The sequence below is a fragment of the Folsomia candida genome, unplaced genomic scaffold (genome assembly GCF_002217175.1).
Source record: "Folsomia candida strain VU population unplaced genomic scaffold, ASM221717v1 Fcan01_Sc009, whole genome shotgun sequence".
Lineage (NCBI taxonomy): Eukaryota > Metazoa > Arthropoda > Collembola > Entomobryomorpha > Isotomidae > Folsomia > Folsomia candida.
Window position 1 is genome coordinate 33,709 of NW_019091201.1, and position 20,095 is coordinate 53,803.

At 38.0% G+C, this 20,095-nt stretch overlaps 1 protein-coding gene across 1 annotated transcript; it reads left to right on the forward strand.

Annotated features, from left to right (window-relative positions):
- Nucleotides 1-7,951: 7,951 nt before the first annotated feature.
- LOC110853951 (cystathionine gamma-lyase) lies at nt 7,952-9,786 on the forward strand. The gene is made up of 7 exons (XM_022102327.2): nt 7,952-8,223; nt 8,279-8,363; nt 8,434-8,636; nt 8,709-8,979; nt 9,054-9,206; nt 9,282-9,456; nt 9,535-9,786. The coding sequence occupies exons 1-7, from the start codon at nt 8,026-8,028 to the stop codon at nt 9,680-9,682; spliced, it is 1,233 nt and encodes a 410-aa protein (XP_021958019.1). The 5' UTR covers nt 7,952-8,025; the 3' UTR covers nt 9,683-9,786.
- The last annotated feature ends 10,309 nt before the right edge of the window (nt 9,787-20,095 follow it).

Below are 20,095 nucleotides of genomic sequence, written 5' to 3' on the forward strand. Positions count from 1 at the left end.
GAATTTCCCTGCAGATTGGGACATTGTGAGACGGCTGCACGCTGTAACAATGGGGAAATTGAGATCCTCCCATTATTATACTCCAAATGTTATGTTTTCATTATTGTTGTGTCCAATTTATCCTAATTTTTAGCAGGATCTAAACAGCTCAAAAATCACGTCAGAAACTTATGGGACTAAATAAGAAAATCTAAACTAAAATCATCTTTGTACTGTGTACTGGACAAGAGAAAGTTGTGTAGCTACACAAAATTTTAAGTACCTATATTTTTTGTCAAGAAAAAGAAAATCCAGTGATAACGCAGTAGTTGTCAGTTTGAGGGAGAATCTCTTTTTTGTATTTAATTATTTAATTCCACCCACTACTACTCTTCTCTTGCCAATAAAGTTAAGCAGCTTTCCTTCATCTCCTCCTAACCATGTATAAGTAAGACTAGGACTTATTTTGAGAAGAGGATAAGGTGTGTGTCTAGATGCATCTGTCTGTGATAAGAAGAATGATAAGATTAGATGAGTAACTTTATAGAAAATGTGCGTGTAAATGAAAGTTTGGGAATGTTTCGTGCAAAAGTCTTTTAGTCTTTTCTGTGACGAGATTATGTTGAGACTTTTAGCCATGGAGGGTATAAAACCGACCTGATCTGATACATATCTGCTGCTGCATGTGGTGAAAGTGGCTGAAATGAAATGAGGTAGGTAACATCTTGCTGTATTGCATTGCATGCACGTGAATTGCAAAAAGTGCGGTGTGTGTATGGTCGTGTGTCCGATTAAGTTTAAGTTTTTCCTCTTTTCAGTGAAAGCTAAGCAATATCGAGTCTATTTCCGGTAAAAGTGCCGGTGCGTTTGCCTTGAAATGAGTCTAAGAAACCAATACGAATACCAAGGGAATGCATGAATACAAGAAAATATTGTGGAGAGTGGATTAGATTCTCTTGAGAAATTCTTCAGATTCGTGTCTCAGCATCTGTTGGATTGGAACTATACGAGAAAAATATTGTGCTTCAATTTCAATTTTCTGTGTCGGTTTGCTATCTTTTCTTATTTGGGAGAGTATTCCTAAAGGTGAACATTTCCTCCTCTTTTGTGAAATGTTTAGTTTTTTCTTGAAACGCGTGGTTGTTGCGTGATACGTATGTCGATTGTGTTCAAAATTGCGTTCGGTTTCTGTTTCAAGTTTTTCAAGATCAAAGCTGGTTTTTAGTTTTCGTTTCAATTTATTTCCCTTGGTTGGGACTCAATAAAGAAAAGAAAGTGTGGGTGGTTGGAGGAGTATCGTTTCACCAAATTTCGTATATATTTATATGCATATCTTCCACCCGTAATATGCGGATCGGTATATGAGAAGAGACACGACCAAGTTTATTCCGAACACGAGACACCACACCAGACTGCTGGCATCTCTCAGATGCTGATAGGATGTGGGAGATGCAGCTGGATAGATTTGAATTGCATCCGATCTGATTGTGTGGATGGGGAGGATGAGAGAGAAAGTCGTTCCTTGAATGAAGTGAAAGCAAACTAGGAGAGAAAATTCTACTTAATTCGGATACTAAGAAACTAAGGAGGGAACGGTTTCGATGTGGCGTCAGCTGTGTCACCGTCGTCGCACATTTCGGAATTTCTGATTCTTGGTCTTGGAGGATTTTTCGAGTTGGATCACTCTCTCATATTTGGGACGATCTACGTCAATGTCACGTATACCTATAAATAGATTGCGCTGCTCTAGATATGTAGGATAAATCCCAGTTTGTGCTAATGAGCCGGTGTGAGTCAAATAACAATCGTGATTGCCAAGATGCATATTATGAAAAGTTGAATAATTTTTGAACGAACAAGAAGATATTTTCTCTGAATAAGTAGTAATATCCATGCAGCAGGAAATATGCAGTAATGTAGTGAAAGCACAGGCAAGGTTTGCACACACAGTTCTTCGCATCCCTCATGTCCCAATGGACTTGGTTTCGATCCCGATCGTGTTCTTGATTGCATCAGGGAAAGATGGGATGACAGTTCTGATACCCATCTGCATGAGTCTCTCCGTGTTGTAAGGATTGAAAGGGGATTGATCTTGAATCTTGCTGTCACTTGCTTTTTCTTCGACAAATGTACAAGTATTGGACAACTTATCCATGTACTGACTGAGTTGGGAATTGCATTTTGTATCACATGGAATTTATTCATGTCTCTGGTGGGCTTTATATTTCTTCAGGTGACAGAGACAGAGCGGAGAGGGGAAGGACACGGACTTTTGAGAATGGACAGATGAAAGTTCGACAATTTGAAATTGAATTTGACAAGTTTTTTTACAAGGTTTACTCTTTCCGAGTTGGATAGATACACAAATTGTACGTGATGTTGGTGAGTGACACATTTCTGAAAACGTGATATTTGCTTGGTTGTCGTCCTCATTTATTTATCCTTTTCTTTGACCCTATCTACATGTTGGAAAGGGTTATTATGCAAAGTGATAATAAATAATAATAATATACAGGATAAAATATTTGCATGAAAGATTTCCAGAAATTCGCAACGTTTCCTGCAATTTAATTACGTTAAAATTCCGATTTCCAAGAAGAGAACGAGATCTATTAAGAACTAACAGGCAACGTGAGAAAGTTGTTGATGAATCAGGACTCCGTGATTTCAAAGTTAAATCCTTCACACACAACCAGCAGAGACCTTCTTAAGTTTCGAGTCTTTCTATTTCATTCCAACCAACCTGGCACGTCGTCTTGCAGACTTTGCATGTGAAACTTGTGGGCTTTTGGAGACTTCTTGAAGTGGATGGAGCTCCATTTCTTCTTCTCTGGATGCGGAATATATAGGCCAACTCGTGAGGAGAAGAAGACGCCTTCTGGGCTGCTTTAATTTTCCTTTGAAGTATGTAATAAGACGTAAAGTGAGATGGAAAATGAATAATTAATTCTGAGACTGGATAGAATAGCGAGTAAGTTTGGGTCGCCAATCCAGCATGAGAACTAGCAGTAGGCCACACCACACAGCAGATGAGCTATGCACGAAAAGGAAAGGATATCTAGTTTCAACGCTATACATAAATCTGAAATAGATCCCACGAAGAGAGAAATATACAAGAAAAGTTAACAACTTTCCCATCACCAACCAACGCAATTACACCTTCACGTCGTTATTTGATTCTTGTTGTGTGATTCAACCGGCGAAAAAATGTAGTGCCGCTGGTGGATAAGCATATTGCACAATTTGTATGCCTGGAAATGAGAATCCTGACAAAATGGAAAGGTAAACTCGTGTATGTGTGAATAAGAAACTCATCAGTTTTCTTTTCTGAAATACAAAGTCACAAGAAGAGAAGGTTGGTTGGTTGGTTCTCGACTTCAAAGAGCAGTCCATCTCATCATCTCGTCTGAACTTTCTGTTTAGCACGCAGACTTTGTACTTTCACTCGGATAAGGTCAAAGTGTACTCGTATCCCTGTCATAAAAGATTGCCAGGTGCTTTGTTTAAGAGATCTTTTTAGGTAAATCTTTGAGAATCAAGTACAGCTGTTCTATTTATACACGTTTTGTTATGCAAGTAATTTATTTATTATTTGCTTTCACTTTTTGCCAAGCTGTGCTTACGTAACATTACGTATTCATTACTACACCGGGTTCCGTAATCATTATCAAATTTAATTCACCAAATTAATGCAAATTTTCACAATTTGTAATTGCTTGGGTGCAGTCAGCTATGCATTTGCCATAAATTCATGGCTGAATGATTTTGCTATGAGTTTCATTCAATTAGTTTTCCAATACGCTCGAATAGACGTGGAAACATTTCTCCATGTTTCTCCATCGCTTTGCAAACAAATTAAATTTGCAAGTCCGGTTCAAATATGACTCGACTTGCTTCAAAAGAGAGTTTTTTTCATAATTTCTGAATAAACTTTTCGTAAATTCGTGTGATCATAATCTGCTCGAGTTGGCAGGAAAGGTAAATAATGTTTCATAAAAATATTCACAAAAGTCTCAATTTGAAATAGGTACGTACCACTTAAAATTAATATTAGATTTTTACGCAGCAAAAAAAAAGATGGCAGAAAATTTCCAACCGTAAAATAACAAAGTTTCTCCATCTTTGCATAATGTTATATATGAATATTTAAAATACTACTTCTTACTTACCGGCACCCAAATTATTGGCTCAACGTAACACTGCATAAATATTTCTGTATCAGAGTTAAATGTAACAATACATTAAAACTACGCTACGGTCGAGGCGAGATAATAATAACATTATTCTAGCACAATGCTCCATTTCTGTTAAAACAAAACAACCCTTTATCCTTGAGAACGTTAAAAGATTCAAGATAAAGTTTTGCTGGGAATACTATTTTGTGATGATGTGGGACACGAACGACAATAGCCTTATAACTTTTTGGAAGGAATAACGACTGGGCTGCTGTCTATCTGCATAGCATAAAGTTTTTGCTCTTCTTTGTTTCTTGCACGCATCAAAATTTAAATTGCATTTATCAGCCGAGATTTGCAACACATTGGATGTTATGTGATACTTGGAGAGATGAGAGCTGAATTGCCAAACTGTGTTCGGACTGAGAGAGAGGAAGAAATTGCTCTACAGAGGATTCAAAAAACTAGAAAACTTTTGCAATATCTGGTTGAACTATAGTTGGACAACATTTCACTTTTGGCAAACAAACAAGTTGTATATCTATCTCAGCCACGTTTGAAGAACGGCTGTTATCAAATCTGGTTTCAAAGTCATAACAAGAAACTTTCATTTTTGTGTGTCCCACACGCCAACATATGCATGAATAGTTTAGCTTGGTCAACAATGGTGGATCAATAGAACACAGGGTGCAATTTGAATCAAATATTGCAAAAATGTAAGTATGTAGACCAAGTGAAAGCCCAATAAAGTCGGATCTTTCTTATTGCCCGAGTAAAAATTGGGAGGAGGAGAATATTCATTTTCTTGCGAAGATTGCGACCGACGAGAATGAAACACATTGCTGAAACGTAAAATTTTCATGTTTCTGCTTTTTGGAAATTCATATGTGAAATTTCATCAGTAGTATTCCGGATAAGTTTCATTACTGTGAGGAGAAAGTGGTTGGTGCGGAAATTCGAGGGCCAAGATTGTAATTTTGTAATTTCGAACCCCTTTTATGTAAAGAGTTGTGAGCGACAAAGAGGCAAATCTGCTGATAATTTCTCGACTAATTTTTCTCATTAAGTATATGACTGGTAGGAATGGAGAAGAGACTGAATCATGCCAAAGTTAGCAATCCTGTCTACGTATTCTAAAACCACAGCACAACTTTAGGTCATTCCATTCACTCAAGAGTTTCCCCTAATTTTCTAGAGTTTCCTTTATGTATAACTTTCAAAGTTTTGATTCACATCGGAATTGAGACGCTTTGATGAAATGCATTCATTCGTCAACTTCATCTGGATTTAATATCAGTCCTAATCCTCTTCCTAATTCAATCAGAAGTGGGGTATAGAAAACTTGGCTGATTCAATTTCATATTTTGTAGTAGGAGTTACTAATAAAGCCTCGATGACCAGATACATAAATATAAAGTCCAGCGAGTAGGAGATGAATTTCATATAACTGAAAATGTGTATTAAGCGCAGGACAATTCGGCCGAGTAGACCATTGAATTTAATTAATTGTAGTCAGGAGCAAATTATATTTGAGAAGAGATGAAGAATGCATTAAAATAAATAACAAAGAAATCTCTTCAAGAATATGAGAAGAAGGAAAGCTCGATTAAATGAGCTTTCCAGAAAATCTTCTCAGCTCAACTTTCACTCTCGTTGATAAATATGTGAGCTGTTCTTATTTGGAAAAGTCAAAGTTGAATGAATGACTCTTATTATGGAGAGAAAGCTAGGAGAAAGCTAAGAGAAACTGAATTCAAGTCACTGTAAGGTCGTCGATTTGTTATATGTAAAATTTCCTTGAAAAACCAAACGATGATTGCCTTTTTTAGAAATCGTCAGATTAGGGCACGACTAGATTTTATTATTTTTTGGCTGTGGTTAGTCTTACGTGTGGAAAAGCCTGTCGTTAAGTTACAGGGAGAATTCGACTTTTCATATCTTTCTCATATTTTACTACCCTCCAAAATTTTAATTTAGTATTCTAAAAATGAACTCTGGCACTCTCTTGTACTCGCTTCCTTGGTAAGCTCGTCACGTTTGCAATTCATCATAATTTGGAATATTTGCACAAAAGATTTAATAAAATTTTCAAATCACATTTCTCATTTTGCTCATTTTTGATTTGGCAGAGGGAAGAAGAAAGCTATTCAGGTCAATCAACGAGTTGAATTTTGATTATTTGACTTTTTTTCCTATGCAAAAAATATCCCAATTCAGGAGTCGTTTCCTTTCGAGAACTTGAGGGAAGAATTCACAATAACGGAATATGAGATTACGTTCTCAGAGAAAGAAGAGTATGAAATTACACTGTAAATCTATTCGAGGCTAGAATGTAAATTTTAAATATATGGGAAAGCATGTATACAATTTGTTTCCCAAATCCCTACAGAATTCATGAATGCAAAAACCAAAACAAATCTTTGTCAAATACAATGTAGCACCACACATATCTTAAAAGTTTGGTACACGTCTGTACATTTCACTAACTTTGACACGGACGGATCATGTCACGCACCGTAACAAGAATGCAAAAGAAGCTACAACCCAGCAAAAACACAACAAAGGCTGAGTGACATTTAGAGCGGCTCAATTTCACGCTTTGGAAGTATGCATGTACCTGCCCTCACCTTTTTAATATCGTTTTATTTTTTGTCCTGGTGGAAGAAATTCACATCATCTCTAGAGACTTCCGTTTCATTTATTTGTCTCCTTAAAGTTGGCGTGTGACACACGTGGTGTCACATGGCAGGCGGATCCCCTCCGCTACCACGAGTAGAGAGGTGATGGTTACCTCGTTACGGGTATTGTTAGCAAAAGTTGAAGTCAGGCAGGTAACCGTCAAGCTGTTTTTTTGTGAATGGAAGTTTTTTTGGAATTTTGTGCGTCAGAGAAAGAAAGAAAAAAACCTTTCTACTCGGCGTCTCTTTTCTAAATTGTGAAAGGAATCCTGCATAGTTGACAAACATGTTGGCACATTTGAGAAAAGCTGCATAAAATTTCGTCATTAAAATTTTGGCAAAGTTTTCCATCACGAAAATTACATTACCACTTCTTCTGCATCAAGACAAAGGAGGATGAAGATTGACGATTAGAATATCTTGGTAGGTTCTTGAGGTGGGTGGAAGATGGTGACGATGATCATTAAGAGTGATAATGGCTCCATTTAATGACTAACCAAATCGGGGGCAATTAGATGAGGTTCCAGAATGAAGGGGGCATCATAGATTATCATACATGTGTTATACGTAGATGCAACGGGGTCTCGAGTGGGTGAAGAGTGTAATAATGCCACAAATGAGGTGTGATGTCGTGAATGGGGACAATTAAGATTGAAAAGTAGAAGAGTGGTTTTCATACAAAGTTGGTCTTTCGTCTCAATTCATTAAAGATCATAAAGGAGATCAAATCTTCAAGGATCTTTGGGTGCCGTAATTTTGTAAAAATGTTATTATTACCACGCCTATTATTACCGAAGTTTTGGGAATTCAAGGAGCTTAAATTGGCGATAACAATCTCAACGAATCAAGAAACCAGTAATAACTCACACATTGATACCTAATTTGAGATTGGAGATGAATTGAGTTGAGATAATTACAACACTTTCCATCCAGCTCCTTTTAAGAGAAGTGACAAAAGGGCAAAGTTCTCAAGCAATCGATCGTGAGGCCATATGTCAGTGATATTGAGTAGCTAAACTGTTTTTCTGATGAGACAAGGTCGAATTATTCATGTTTATTTGACAGCTTGGAGACACAAATATGATGCAACCGAAAAGTATTTATACATAAATTAGCCCATAATTTTCCGTCTACGTGTTGCTTTCAAGTCCAAATTGGCAGGATTTAACTAGTTCTACGAGGATATTGTAATCATGGAATTTTCTGGTTGGGAAGATTTTCCGTCTGAATTGGAAACATTGGCAATTACTGAGAGTTCGACTCCTAATAAATTTTCGTCAAAATGTATTGTGACACCAATTGTTACCTCGAGCAACTTTCTCCTCCGGGGATCAGGGGCTAACTGTTTGGAAAATGGTTTTGAAGCTGGTTCCCCTGAACCCATATCAGAGGTTAATTTTAGTATACTTTACAAATACAATATAAATTTCATAACGTTTGTTGTAGGAAATCTTCGAATATGGGCGACACGGAAATCCCACAAGAAATCATTACGAGCAATATTTTGCTACATTGGAAGGGTCAAAATATGGTAAAATTTTAATCTGGTTCAGCTATAATAATCAGTAAAAATTTGCATGAGTAAAAATTTGCACAATCAGCATTGGCATTCGGGTCTGGCGTGGCTGGACTTGGCGCAATCATTCTCTCCTTGGAGAAAGGTGACCATGTCGTGTCATCCATTGCCTTGTACGGTGGTTCGACTCTGATACTACGAGAAGCAGGAAAATATGGGATAACGGTCGACTTTTTTGACACAATTAAAACCGACGAGATTATCAAGCTTATCAAGCCGAATACTAAGGTAAATGAAAGTCATTATCCGTTTTAAGAGAGGATTTGGATATTAACAAGTTCTCATACTTAATCCGTACAGCTTGTATATTTGGAGTCACCTTCCAACCCCGATCTTCGAATCTTGGATATTGGCGAAATTTCTAAAAAGGCTCACGACATCAACTCAAAAATTGCAGTAGTCGTTGATAACACATTTCTGACCCCAATCCTGCAAGATTGTCTCAAACTGGGGGCAGATTTGGTACTCTACTCCACGTCAAAGTATATTGGAGGTCATGCTGATATCATTGGGGGAATGGTAACTATGAATAAACCCGAATTGTACAAGAGCATTAAGCGGAGTCAGGAAGGTAGTAATTGATAAGCCCAATATATAGATAGATAAGTAGTTGACATGCATACAATTAACTGAAAATATTTCCAGTATGGGGAGGAATTCCGTCACCCTTTTGCTGCTACTTAGCTATTCGTAGTCTCAAAACGCTTCATTTAAGATTGGAAAAGCATTCTCGAAATGCGGTGAAAGTTGCCACATTTTTGGATTCTCATCCCCTCGTTGAGAAAGTCGTTCATCCTGGTATGCAACTGTCATATAGTTACTTATTATCAGTAATTAACCATATTTATACATTTACTTCCAAAAAATATGCAGGACTAAAGTCGCACCCTCAACATCAACTAGCCATAAAGCAGCAAAAAGGTCATTCAGGAATGATTGGCTTCTACATCAAGGGTGGATTCAAGGAAGCTGCAAAATTCATGGAAAGCGTGAAAGTGATTAAAAGAGCGCCGTCTCTTGGTGCAGACATCAGCTTGGTCACCATTCCGTGAGTTTTGTTCATGATTTGTGATGTGACGAATGCCTATTTCACAATTTATGTGATGATTCATGTGCAACTCCATAGGGCGAAAATGAGTCACATTCAGCTTTCCCAAGAAGAAAGGGATCGGTTGGGAATCACGGACAACTTTCTTCGCCTTTCGGTTGGGCTGGAGGGTGCTCAAGCCTTGATTGAAGACATTGATCAGGCCCTCAAGATAGCTGTGGCGTAAATATTGAGAAAAATTATTCGGCTCAAATTTAAACAACTCGTTGTAAATATGCAAATGATTCAGAATATTAAAATTAAAGCTACAAGAGTTGTCGAATATCTGTATTTTAATGTATTCTCGTTCTCATTATTTTTATTTGTAGAAAAATTACAAACTTTTTCTTTACCTTTCTCCGATTGAGATAAGTTCAAATCAACACGGCTCAAATTCGGCTATCCGAGGAGTTTATTTCTTGTTTGGGAAACTACGTCTTTAACTCAATTTCACTCTCTGCTTAGAATTGGACATGAAATATCAATTGCTGATGAGAGAGGAAAATGAAACTTTTTTGGTGTTGCAATAAGTTGTGAATGTATGGAGTAATATAACCCAAGCCCTTTTCCCTTTAAATCGCTACAGTGAATAACTCTGCACACCCGAATAATTCCGCGTGCATGAAACTGAAAGAACACTTTTCCAGAAATTTCACTTCTGACTAAACCCAGCAGCAGCAGAACTTACTCAAATGAGCATCTTCTTGCGATTCGTGTCTCTAAGTAGATTTGCATATTCCTGAATTCCGAAATTCAAAACTTGTGCCTTGCCGTGATTCATTAAAAAGTTTTACTTCTTAATCTCTTCCAGTCTCCTCCCTAACTACCTTGTTGGTTGGTTGGTGGAGAGGAAGGGAAGAAAATTGTGAGATCCGATCCCCGCTACTTCTTCAAGCATAACACCCTCTGGCCAATATTTCATATCATCCGTTCCTCCACGTACAACTTTCACTTCTTCAAATAAGCAAATACTTATCTGGCAGATAATATGTAGTATAAGCTACCAACGGAAATATTCATGTATCTAAAGCGTACGAAAAATCTGCAAAACAAATAAAAAACTCATGCTGATTTTTTTGGTTAACATTCGATCAGATAAGTTTAAAAAGAGTTATCGCTGAGGCGAGCATGACATAAGCCACGATACGGGAAAAGAGAAGCAAAACAAAATGTATGTGCGCGAAAAAATAATTTCTGGCGTTATGAAGCAAAGTTTATATAGTTTGTATTGCAAATATTGATTCATTAATATTTGCATGAAAGTGTTCATTTACGATTTGCAAATTGTACGCAAAATTATTAAAGGATAAATTTTGCACGCCCTGCCATTAAACAGGCTGCATGCATCCATTTGCTGCTAAATACTGCATACTGCACGCATTGTCAGTTCTACTTTTCTATTTATTATATTTTCAGGAAGTGGAGAAAGTAGGAAAAAAACAGCTATGCAGCTCTTATCATATTTGGGATCCGACACTTGTGACTGATGATCTGTCTACTCGCTCATCGAGCCAGCTTGTGATACACTCTCAGCCTTTTGCTTTCACCCCCTCTCTTCCTCGTTGCCGGATTTTTTTTCCCGTTCGCTATTTTATTATTGTTTAACCTGATTAAACGTCAAGTGTCAAGATATGCAAGAAAAACGAATGACTGCCGCGTTTATCGCTTGCTCTAAAAAAATATGTATACAAATAGTTCGTATATTTGCTAAACGCGCATATTTTGTTGAATATGTATTGCCCATTGAAATAAGGTGAACGATTTACCCCCAGTTCATGCCCGTGGTGGTGAACTTTCATGTCCGACAGCTCACCCAAGTAGTGGTTCAGGAAGCATGGGTGGCGATGGAGGGTGAGGGGACTGACTGAACGCGTGTTGGGACAAACAAGGTGATAACACCCAGAATGATATGGTTAATCGAAAAAATCGTTCGACATCTGATAAAATGGATAAGAGAGAGAAAGCAGTGAAATGGAGACATTTTTCTCTTTTTGTAGTGTGTCCCCTCTGATTTTTATTCTTTTCGCCCGATGGCCGAGGATGTCGGGTCGTAGATCATAATTTCTTCCCCCATTGTATTCGCTTTTCATTGGTTATTGTGTGCGTCCAGTTTTTTTCGGGGAGCTTTTCTTGCTCAATTATTGGAGGGGGACAATTTTGAGAAGTATAACAATATTTAAGACTGAAATTTAATTTATATGTAGAAATAACAGGGTTATGAATTTATAATTAAAATAGAATCCTAGTGAATAAACCCAAGTTTTCATGTATGAACTAGTCGAATTAGAAAGTACGAGACTCGCTGTGTGTATGCATGGAAAATGCTCGTCTTCCTATAAATTTCTCTTCTTCTCCATGCCATACGATGAGTATCCGTAGGGTGGAAGGTGAATGATGATACTTTATATTACCCCGATGCAATATGATGACAAAGATTTATGGCAACTTTCACTCTACGGCGTGTACTTTGCACCTCACCTCCGCCTTCTCGTTCACACTTTCTCCGGCGATTCAATATTTCCATACGGAACGCATTAAATCAAAAGACCTCGACATGTATTTAGGGAAAAGATGAAAGCAGCAGGAGCAGCAGGATCGTATATAGACAGATTCGTGTATGTATCTATACATAGAATGTTTAGAAAGGGGTTTGTACAACGGTTGCCCCCTATGAACGTCTCCTACAACGGATAAGTTCTATTTAACCAAGGTATAAGATAAGAAAGTATTGTAGGAATTATCTGACAGAAATTTATGGAAATTTATAGAAATTTACTGGACACACGATTGTTACCGTGAATTTTGCTTTTTTGAAATCATACATATCAAAACCATCAACTTAACGTAAGATTTCATGCTAAAATCTTGTAGCCATACTTAAGAAAACGACAAGTACCATTTTTAACCATTTAATCTGTGAAAGTGGCATATGTCGCTTTGGCGACTTGTCCATAATTCGTGACAAAGGCATATGTCATCGTCAAAATCCGCTCCATAACCCGTGACGACGACATATGTTGCCACAGAAAACCTTACCTTAATTCGTGACGTAGACGTTTGTCGTTCTCAGGCAAATTCGCCATAATTCGTGACGTCGACATTTGTTATTTAGCCCGAACCAGGGCTTCTGTAATTGTCATGTCCGTTCGTCCGTCCGTCTGTCCGTCTGTTTATAGATAACTCTGGAACGAGTTGGCCGATTGACTTGAAATTTTTACCAGATGCATATTGGACAAAGTTAGGAACCGAGTTCGAAGATAGGCAAAAGCGGTCCCCTGGTTGACCCGTATGGGTCATCTGGGTGGGTGGGTATTATGCACCAAAATTTCGAAATTGTCGTAGAAAGCTGAAATTTGGCACAGAGGTTGCTAATGGCTCCTAATAGATAAAAATGAGTTCAAGTTGGAAAAATTTTCATCTTGAGGAACCCTATGGTGAGGGACCCCAACTGATTTTGCAAAGTCGTAATATAGAACTGAAATTTGGTAGAAAGATTGCTTATGGGTAACTAAAAGAAAAATATTTTCTCAAATTGGTAAAATTTTCATCTGGAGGGGTCTTATTGGGTGACCCATACTGATTTTTCAAAATCGTTATATCGTTCTGAAATTTGGCATTTGGTTTTCTTATGGCTCTTCATGGAAGAATATACATTGGAATCTGGAAGGACCCTATGGGGTGACCCCCACCAATTTTCAGGGATTAACATGGAAAGCTGAAATTAGGACCAGAGATCTTTACTGCTTTCTCATGAAATAATAGGAAGTTAAATATGAACAAAAATTTGCAGAGGGACACTAGGGGATGTAGGGTGACCATCCGTCCCGATTTAGCCGGGACATGTCCCGCTTTTCAAAACCTGTCCCGGCGTCCCAAAAATGTCCCGGTTTTGATAAAGTGTCCCGGTTTATCAAAATCTCAGGAAAAAATTAAATTATTCCGCTTTTTGCAAAAAAATATTGATGAAAAAGTAGATTTTAGCACATAAATACCAGTAACGTGCATGTAATATTCACTTAATCTCCTACCCTAGCTCTTTCTCAAAATTCGGTTATACTCGAATCGCCAAGCACTAGATATTATTGAAAATTTTTTCGCCAAGCACTAGATATTATTGAAAATTTTTTCGCCAAGCACTAGATATTGTTGAAAATTTTTTCGCCAAGCACTAGATATTGTTGAAAATTTTTTCGCCAAGCACTAGATATTATTGAAAATTTTTTTGCCAAAATATGTCCCGGTTTTAGTCGGGAAAAATATGGTCACCCTAAGGGGATGGTCCACACCGATTTCTTAAAATTGATATAATCAGCTGAAGTATGGAGTCGAGAAATAACTTAGGATTAACATTTACCCTATAGGGTACCTCAAGATAAAAATCTATTCAATTCCACGTTATATTCTTCCATTGCAAGTCATTATAAACTTTCACGCAAATTTTGAATTTTCGTTACCCTTGACCCCAACACCCATATGACCCCTACCGGCCAACCACTTGACCGATCGAACCAGTCTTCGAACTCGAGTTGTGTATTTGGATGGTCTATATGTGTGGAAAATATCAAGTCGATCGGATAATTTTAAAAAGAATTATCATCGTACAGATGGGCAACACGGGTACATAAGCCTTGGGTCGGGCTAGAAATTAAAATTTTTTGTGAAAATGTTGTCACGGAGTAACATATTTGACTGGCATTTTTGGTTACGAATAATGATCCCTTAGAAATAAAGCTCCCTCACGAATTAAGGTAACTCGCCTGGTGACACGAATTATGGACATCATGACTTTTACTTGTCCTCTTTAAATGGTTAAAAAACTTGCCTCGTAATGACAACCCTGCTAAAAATTTCAATAAGTGACTACTTTTCAAGTAAAAGTTTCCCCAACTAAATGGCCTCCTCCAATCTTTAACTGCCCCTTTACCTCTGTCATGTCACATCATCTCTACATATCTCGTCGATACTTGATACTTACTCCTCCACCGCCCACTCTTGCTTGCACCCTCCTTGTCAAACTTCTCGGCTTGCTGGATGAGATGAAATAAGCTGCTGGGTAAAAAAAATCATTTTAGGGGAGAGTGTTAGAGAGAAAGAAGTTTCTGAAAAACTTTTGTTTCCAAATCTTCGCCAAGCCTCCCGGTAGTCAAGCAGCCTCCTTTCCTTTCCATCTTCCGACTTTTGTTCACGCATGTCGATTCGCTGAATGTCTTATGTGTCGCCACTCAAAGAATAAGGAAATAAGCTTGAGTTGAACTACAATGAAAAAATCTTGGCCATAAATGTGGAAAAGTTTTGACAACACTTTTGTCAAAGACTTTTGACTCTGCCCCCTCTCTTACTTTACTTACTTATAAGTGTGATCATCATAAATGTGGAATGTTTGCGAGTAGTTGACGAGTGGTCTTAAGTGAAAAGTGCGTTATTATAATGATGTCATCTAATAGAAAGGAGCGACCACTCACTCATCAACATTCCGCTCACTTTCCCCCTCTTTCTTCGTCTTCTTTTGAATTTACTTACTTACTTATCACAGGCTGGAGAATGGCAACGACGTGGCGCGTGATGTATGACAGGACTTCCGTTATTATGACGATGGGCCGAACTTTTGGAGACGGATTTAATGGATGTGGCTATTTGACCGTTAAATATTGAAGTAAAAAAAGTATCGGCTTATGTAAGAATTATTTAGGGCTGAATGTGAATTTTCTATTGAAATAGTTGCGTAAGGTCAATAGTGCCAGTTTTCATGGTAAATGATACATCGCACTTCCCCAAACCACGGGATAGTTTTAAGGTAATTTATCCTTGAAAAATTAACAGATTTCTGCGAATTGAGCGGTACGTATGATGCAAGCAAGCCAGATTATGTATGTGTTTACTCATGCCAGGTTATGTGTGTGCTAGGCTTGTTTGAACGGTGATATATAAATTATGTCCAATTGCCGTCTCCAGCCAGGCAGACAAGGTGGCAATGCATCATCGTAAGTGTCATCCAATAATTAATTGTCTTGTAGCAAGTAAAAGCTTCCTACGTGAAGAGAAAGTGAGAGAGAGAAAAACAGCAAAAGTTTTTCTTTTCCAGACCAATTATCCCCGTCGCGTGTGTGATTGTTTTGATGATGAATCGAAACATGATGCACTTATTTATTTATTGTTTCTTCCCTGGTACGCATTACATCAGCCTCTTGCATTGTGTAACTGTTGTTTATGTTGCATAACCTGATTTCGTAGGTACTTCACTTCATATAAGGTAAATAATAAACCCGAAGCGCTAATGACCACCAGATGGCCGCGTTAATGTTTACACGCACTTTGAACCGAAAGGTGCGGAAAGATGGATAAAAAACTAAGAAGAAAATATAAAATTTTTCACCCTGTCGAAAGTCGGAACATCAGATAGTTTATTACTCGGCGGAGAATACTTTAAGAGAGGCCAAGAGGGACCACTTTCTCTGCAGAATTTTAAAAGTTTCACCGTTTAACCGTAATGTTCTGATACCCTTCTTTCTTCCATGTTCTCGGCACGTTCTCAATCCACCCGAGTTCATTTTTTCAGGTGGTTCTACACTCTAGCAATTTATCATCTGCTACGTCCCGACAGGGAATGAAATGCGATGCACTGTAAACTCCTTGCTTTCTCCAACTCGTCATGATGCCCCTCTCGCAACTAAAAAGTGAGATGCATTGCATTTTCTGCACTGCATTATTCAAAAGTTATGTGTGCCCCTGCAACCTGTCCATGTTTGCCGAGTGCATAAATGTGTGGAGAAGAATTGCTCTTAAATTTCAATGCCAGGGTGGGTGGAAAAGGGTCGACTTCAAAGAAAATCGGTTTTACGATATGCACTCACCAAACCAAAACGTTGTTTGAATGATGTAAAGCAATCTATAAACAACATTATTCTTTTTCCCAGGTTCGATTTCTTCTTCTCTCTTCTGTTGAATATTGAAAGTAGCTTGGGGAAAGTAGAGTGAAAGTAAAGAGAGTTGTTGATTTTTTTATTTTGTTATACAGTAGTGCATTTCTTGGTAACAAGTTCACGAAGAAAACCCTCCTGGGTAATTCAACCGGTGGAAGGAGGAGAAGTTATATTCTCAGAAATATTACACTCGGTCGTTGAACATGTAGTAAAGAAAGAAATGCTAAAAAACATACAAAATAACTGTTGCGTTTTGGGACATGATGAAATGATAAAATGTATTAAGTGAAGTCGGAATATTTCTAGTTTTCTTGTTCAAGGGAAACTTTTGTAAATTGATTCCTGAATATTTCATATCTTGCTCAATTGATAATGTAATTATGTTGACAATTTTTGATGAAATAAATGTTAAGAAAAATAAGAAAGTATTACTTTTAGTGCTTCCAGGATATAAAAGTAGTGACAAGTTCCCCTCTTTGTCGAATTAATTTGGATACTAACTTTTTTTTAGGAAAAAAGAAAGTTTCCACGAAATATGAAAGTAATGGCATCCAAGAAATGAAAGTGAAGGAAATGAAAAAGACGTTCCGTAATGAGCATATGAGATGTGACACACGCCACAAAAGACAACACATGTCTATTCTTCGAATTCCAATTTAGTTGCGTTCAAGTAAAATCGTAATAAAGCGTGAGTTTTTGGGGTGAAAGTCAGTGCGGGTAACATTTACGAAAGAATAGTCGTGGTTGGTTGGGTGGTGTGATCTCATTAAATTAGATTTGTCAGAATTTGGTCGTACTCTCGTGCCAGCCAGATGCTCAAATTAAATACACGAAATGAAGAAAGAGACGCATCTCTGGAAGGAAAGTTCGTGGTAGTTGTGTGTGTGTGGTTCAAGCGAATTCTTGCTAATTACATCACATTATATGACGTGTCGTGCCATATGCTTTTTTTCTGCCTGCCAGAATATTCGAGCAAAAGGGGAAAGAGATTAATAATGGAAAAGTCTTTCTTCAAACCTTTTTTGAAATATGGCCGTGTTAATGATGACACTCTGTTAAAAAAGAGTATTGAGGGACGTCAATTGAGTTAAGATTTTGACACAAATTGGCCAAAGTACTGTTTTCTGACGCCCTCATACTGGTACTAAAAGTTGAAGGAGAAACTCATTGTGTCGAACTGACTGTCGTTCACTTGGCGGGTGCGGCGGGGTTTCAGGGTTCATTTCATTCCATAATTTAATAAATTAGCAGCGTTTCATAGTCGAAAAGTCGGGGCAGAGATCTCCAATAAAGTTCACCACCCTTCTGTTCATTTCTGCTTTATGGACTGGATCTCAAGCACCAAAGCAACTTTGTTCTGTCCATTTCCCTCTGATTAATTCATTCATCTTTCATAGGTTGGTTACTGACCGGGCTATTTTGTGATATTCTAGTGCATTTAAACTCCCAGTAGGCAGCATAGTGCTCTTCTGATACCCTCCGTGATGAGGTTTCCTTCGCTCTTTTATGACCAAGCAAACCCGTAACGAAGTTCAGGGTGAGTTTCACCACTAGTGGAAATGCATAGCTTCGCTTTCTCTTACGGAGAAAGCTAGAAACATTCATAGATAGAAGTCGTCCTTTCACGCAATGGATTAGATTCATTTCATTAGGAATTCGAGTGGATTGCATTGCACATCACCGTTCCGACATGATTAGTATGCACCCTTTTGCCCATTTTGGTTTTACACGAGCTTTTTCTAAATTCAAAACGACTACTTTAAACCAAATGAGTCTGACTGAATTCGCTAAAACGCCAACCAACGACCAAGAGCCTCAAGCACCTAACCACCCACCCACCCACACTATGCTTGTATGTACCTACTAGTTGTTGGTGCATGGGTAATGATGGGGATATGGGGGGAGGGCAATTGTCATTTAGCTTATACTTTGGGGCGGTTTTCCTCCGTACCGCTGCCTGCGGTCACTTGTGGTTTTTGGAATAAGTTACCATCAGGGAGTTTCCGTACATTACTATTTCAAATGTTCATGTTCATGAATGTCTAAGTTAACTGGGTCCATGGGCAAGTCTTGGAAGAACTTAACGACTTTTGAGCTCCACACACAACAGCTAACGTCTGTTGCTGCCAAGTGAAAGCTACTTTTTGGAGGATGTGATACCCGATGGATGGATTCTTTCTCTAAAAGCCAACAAGATATCAGGAAGAGAGAGAGAGAGAGGGTGAGCTGGTTATCTCCTTGATTGCCTCCTCTTCTGCATATAGCAGGGTAAAAAACAATACTTTCCACCACACATTACAAGACATTACATTACCATATAGCGTTTTTGGGAAATTCGAACCTTGCAATTGAGCTGAACATACATGTCTCCTCTCTCCGTCCAAACTGGATAGATACTGTTGAATCATGAATGAGAGAGCTGACTGAGCATTTTGTTCTTCTTGTTCTCGTAGTTTGTGTTGGAACGGAAAAAGTTTGAGATTGGAAACTATTCATAATTAATCAACTAATTTATCCTCATTCAAGTTACTTTTGTTTACTTGAAATATTCCATGCGATGAGAAGAATGAGACTCAAGTTGGTACGAGTATAATCGCTGCTAGATACATATTTAACAGAAGAGTGGTTTGTTTTTAGGGGAAGAATTTTGTCAGTTTTTGGCTAAATATGTAAGTAAGTTCTGCCACTACTCCAATATTATCCTTACTTTGTCTGCTAAATATTCATAAACACGAACAAAGGCCAACCAAACACAACAGAGTAACAGCTAGACAGGACCACGTTAAACTGTTGTTTAGTATGAATTATCATATTTTGAATGAAACTCTGTGGTATCATTTTCCACCAATTTTGGAAAATTCGAGTAGCAAAGTTGGTACATATGGATGTAATGTAAGCTTTCTGTTTTCGACAAAAATGCGAGTAAACAAGTCGCATATTTTTGTGTGGAGAAATTCGATGCGTCGTAGAATCCTTGTTTAAGAGAAAGAAATAGCCATCACCATTGACTTGATGCATGCCGAGGAAGAAAATCCTCCCAGAAGTTTATTTCTCGTAACCTAACCTCTAAAAAGTCGGCGTTTTGTGGAGAAACTGGTTTCATGAACTGTCATTGTGGCTTCAAGATCTTTTAAATTTTGCTTCTTTTCTGATTTTCTCCACTCTTCCACCCTTTTCTCCTAGAATTAAAAGTTGCTTTTCCGAGCTCGAGTTATCTTTCTTCGTAGCGAAATTCTACTGGTGTCTTTCTTGTGGAAGACAGAAAGTGACGGTGATGTGATTTTAAGTGGAAGTGTAAAGGGTTCTTTCTCTCGAGCTCTTGTTCTGCTGTGTGGGTTTTGGTACTTTTGGTCTAGCTGGTTGACATTGACTTGTGGTACGACTCCTAGTATCAGCTCAGAAAGAAAAGAGGAAAAAAGAAGTTAGATTGGTTGGTTAGGGCTTAAATGTTTGCTTGTGGTGGGTGGGTGGTGTAGCTAAGCTTTTACAATAATTAATTGGCAACTAAGTACCACCACTCCAGACATGTCGGAAAAAAGCTTGGTAGATTTTCATCTCAATTTATTTTGCATTATGGTATGACTCTGTTGCTAATTTGAAATAGATGTGTGGATGATAGGATTTTGAAACTTGGTTTGTGCACATCTCAAGTGTAAATCAATGCAATCCGAGTCTGTCTC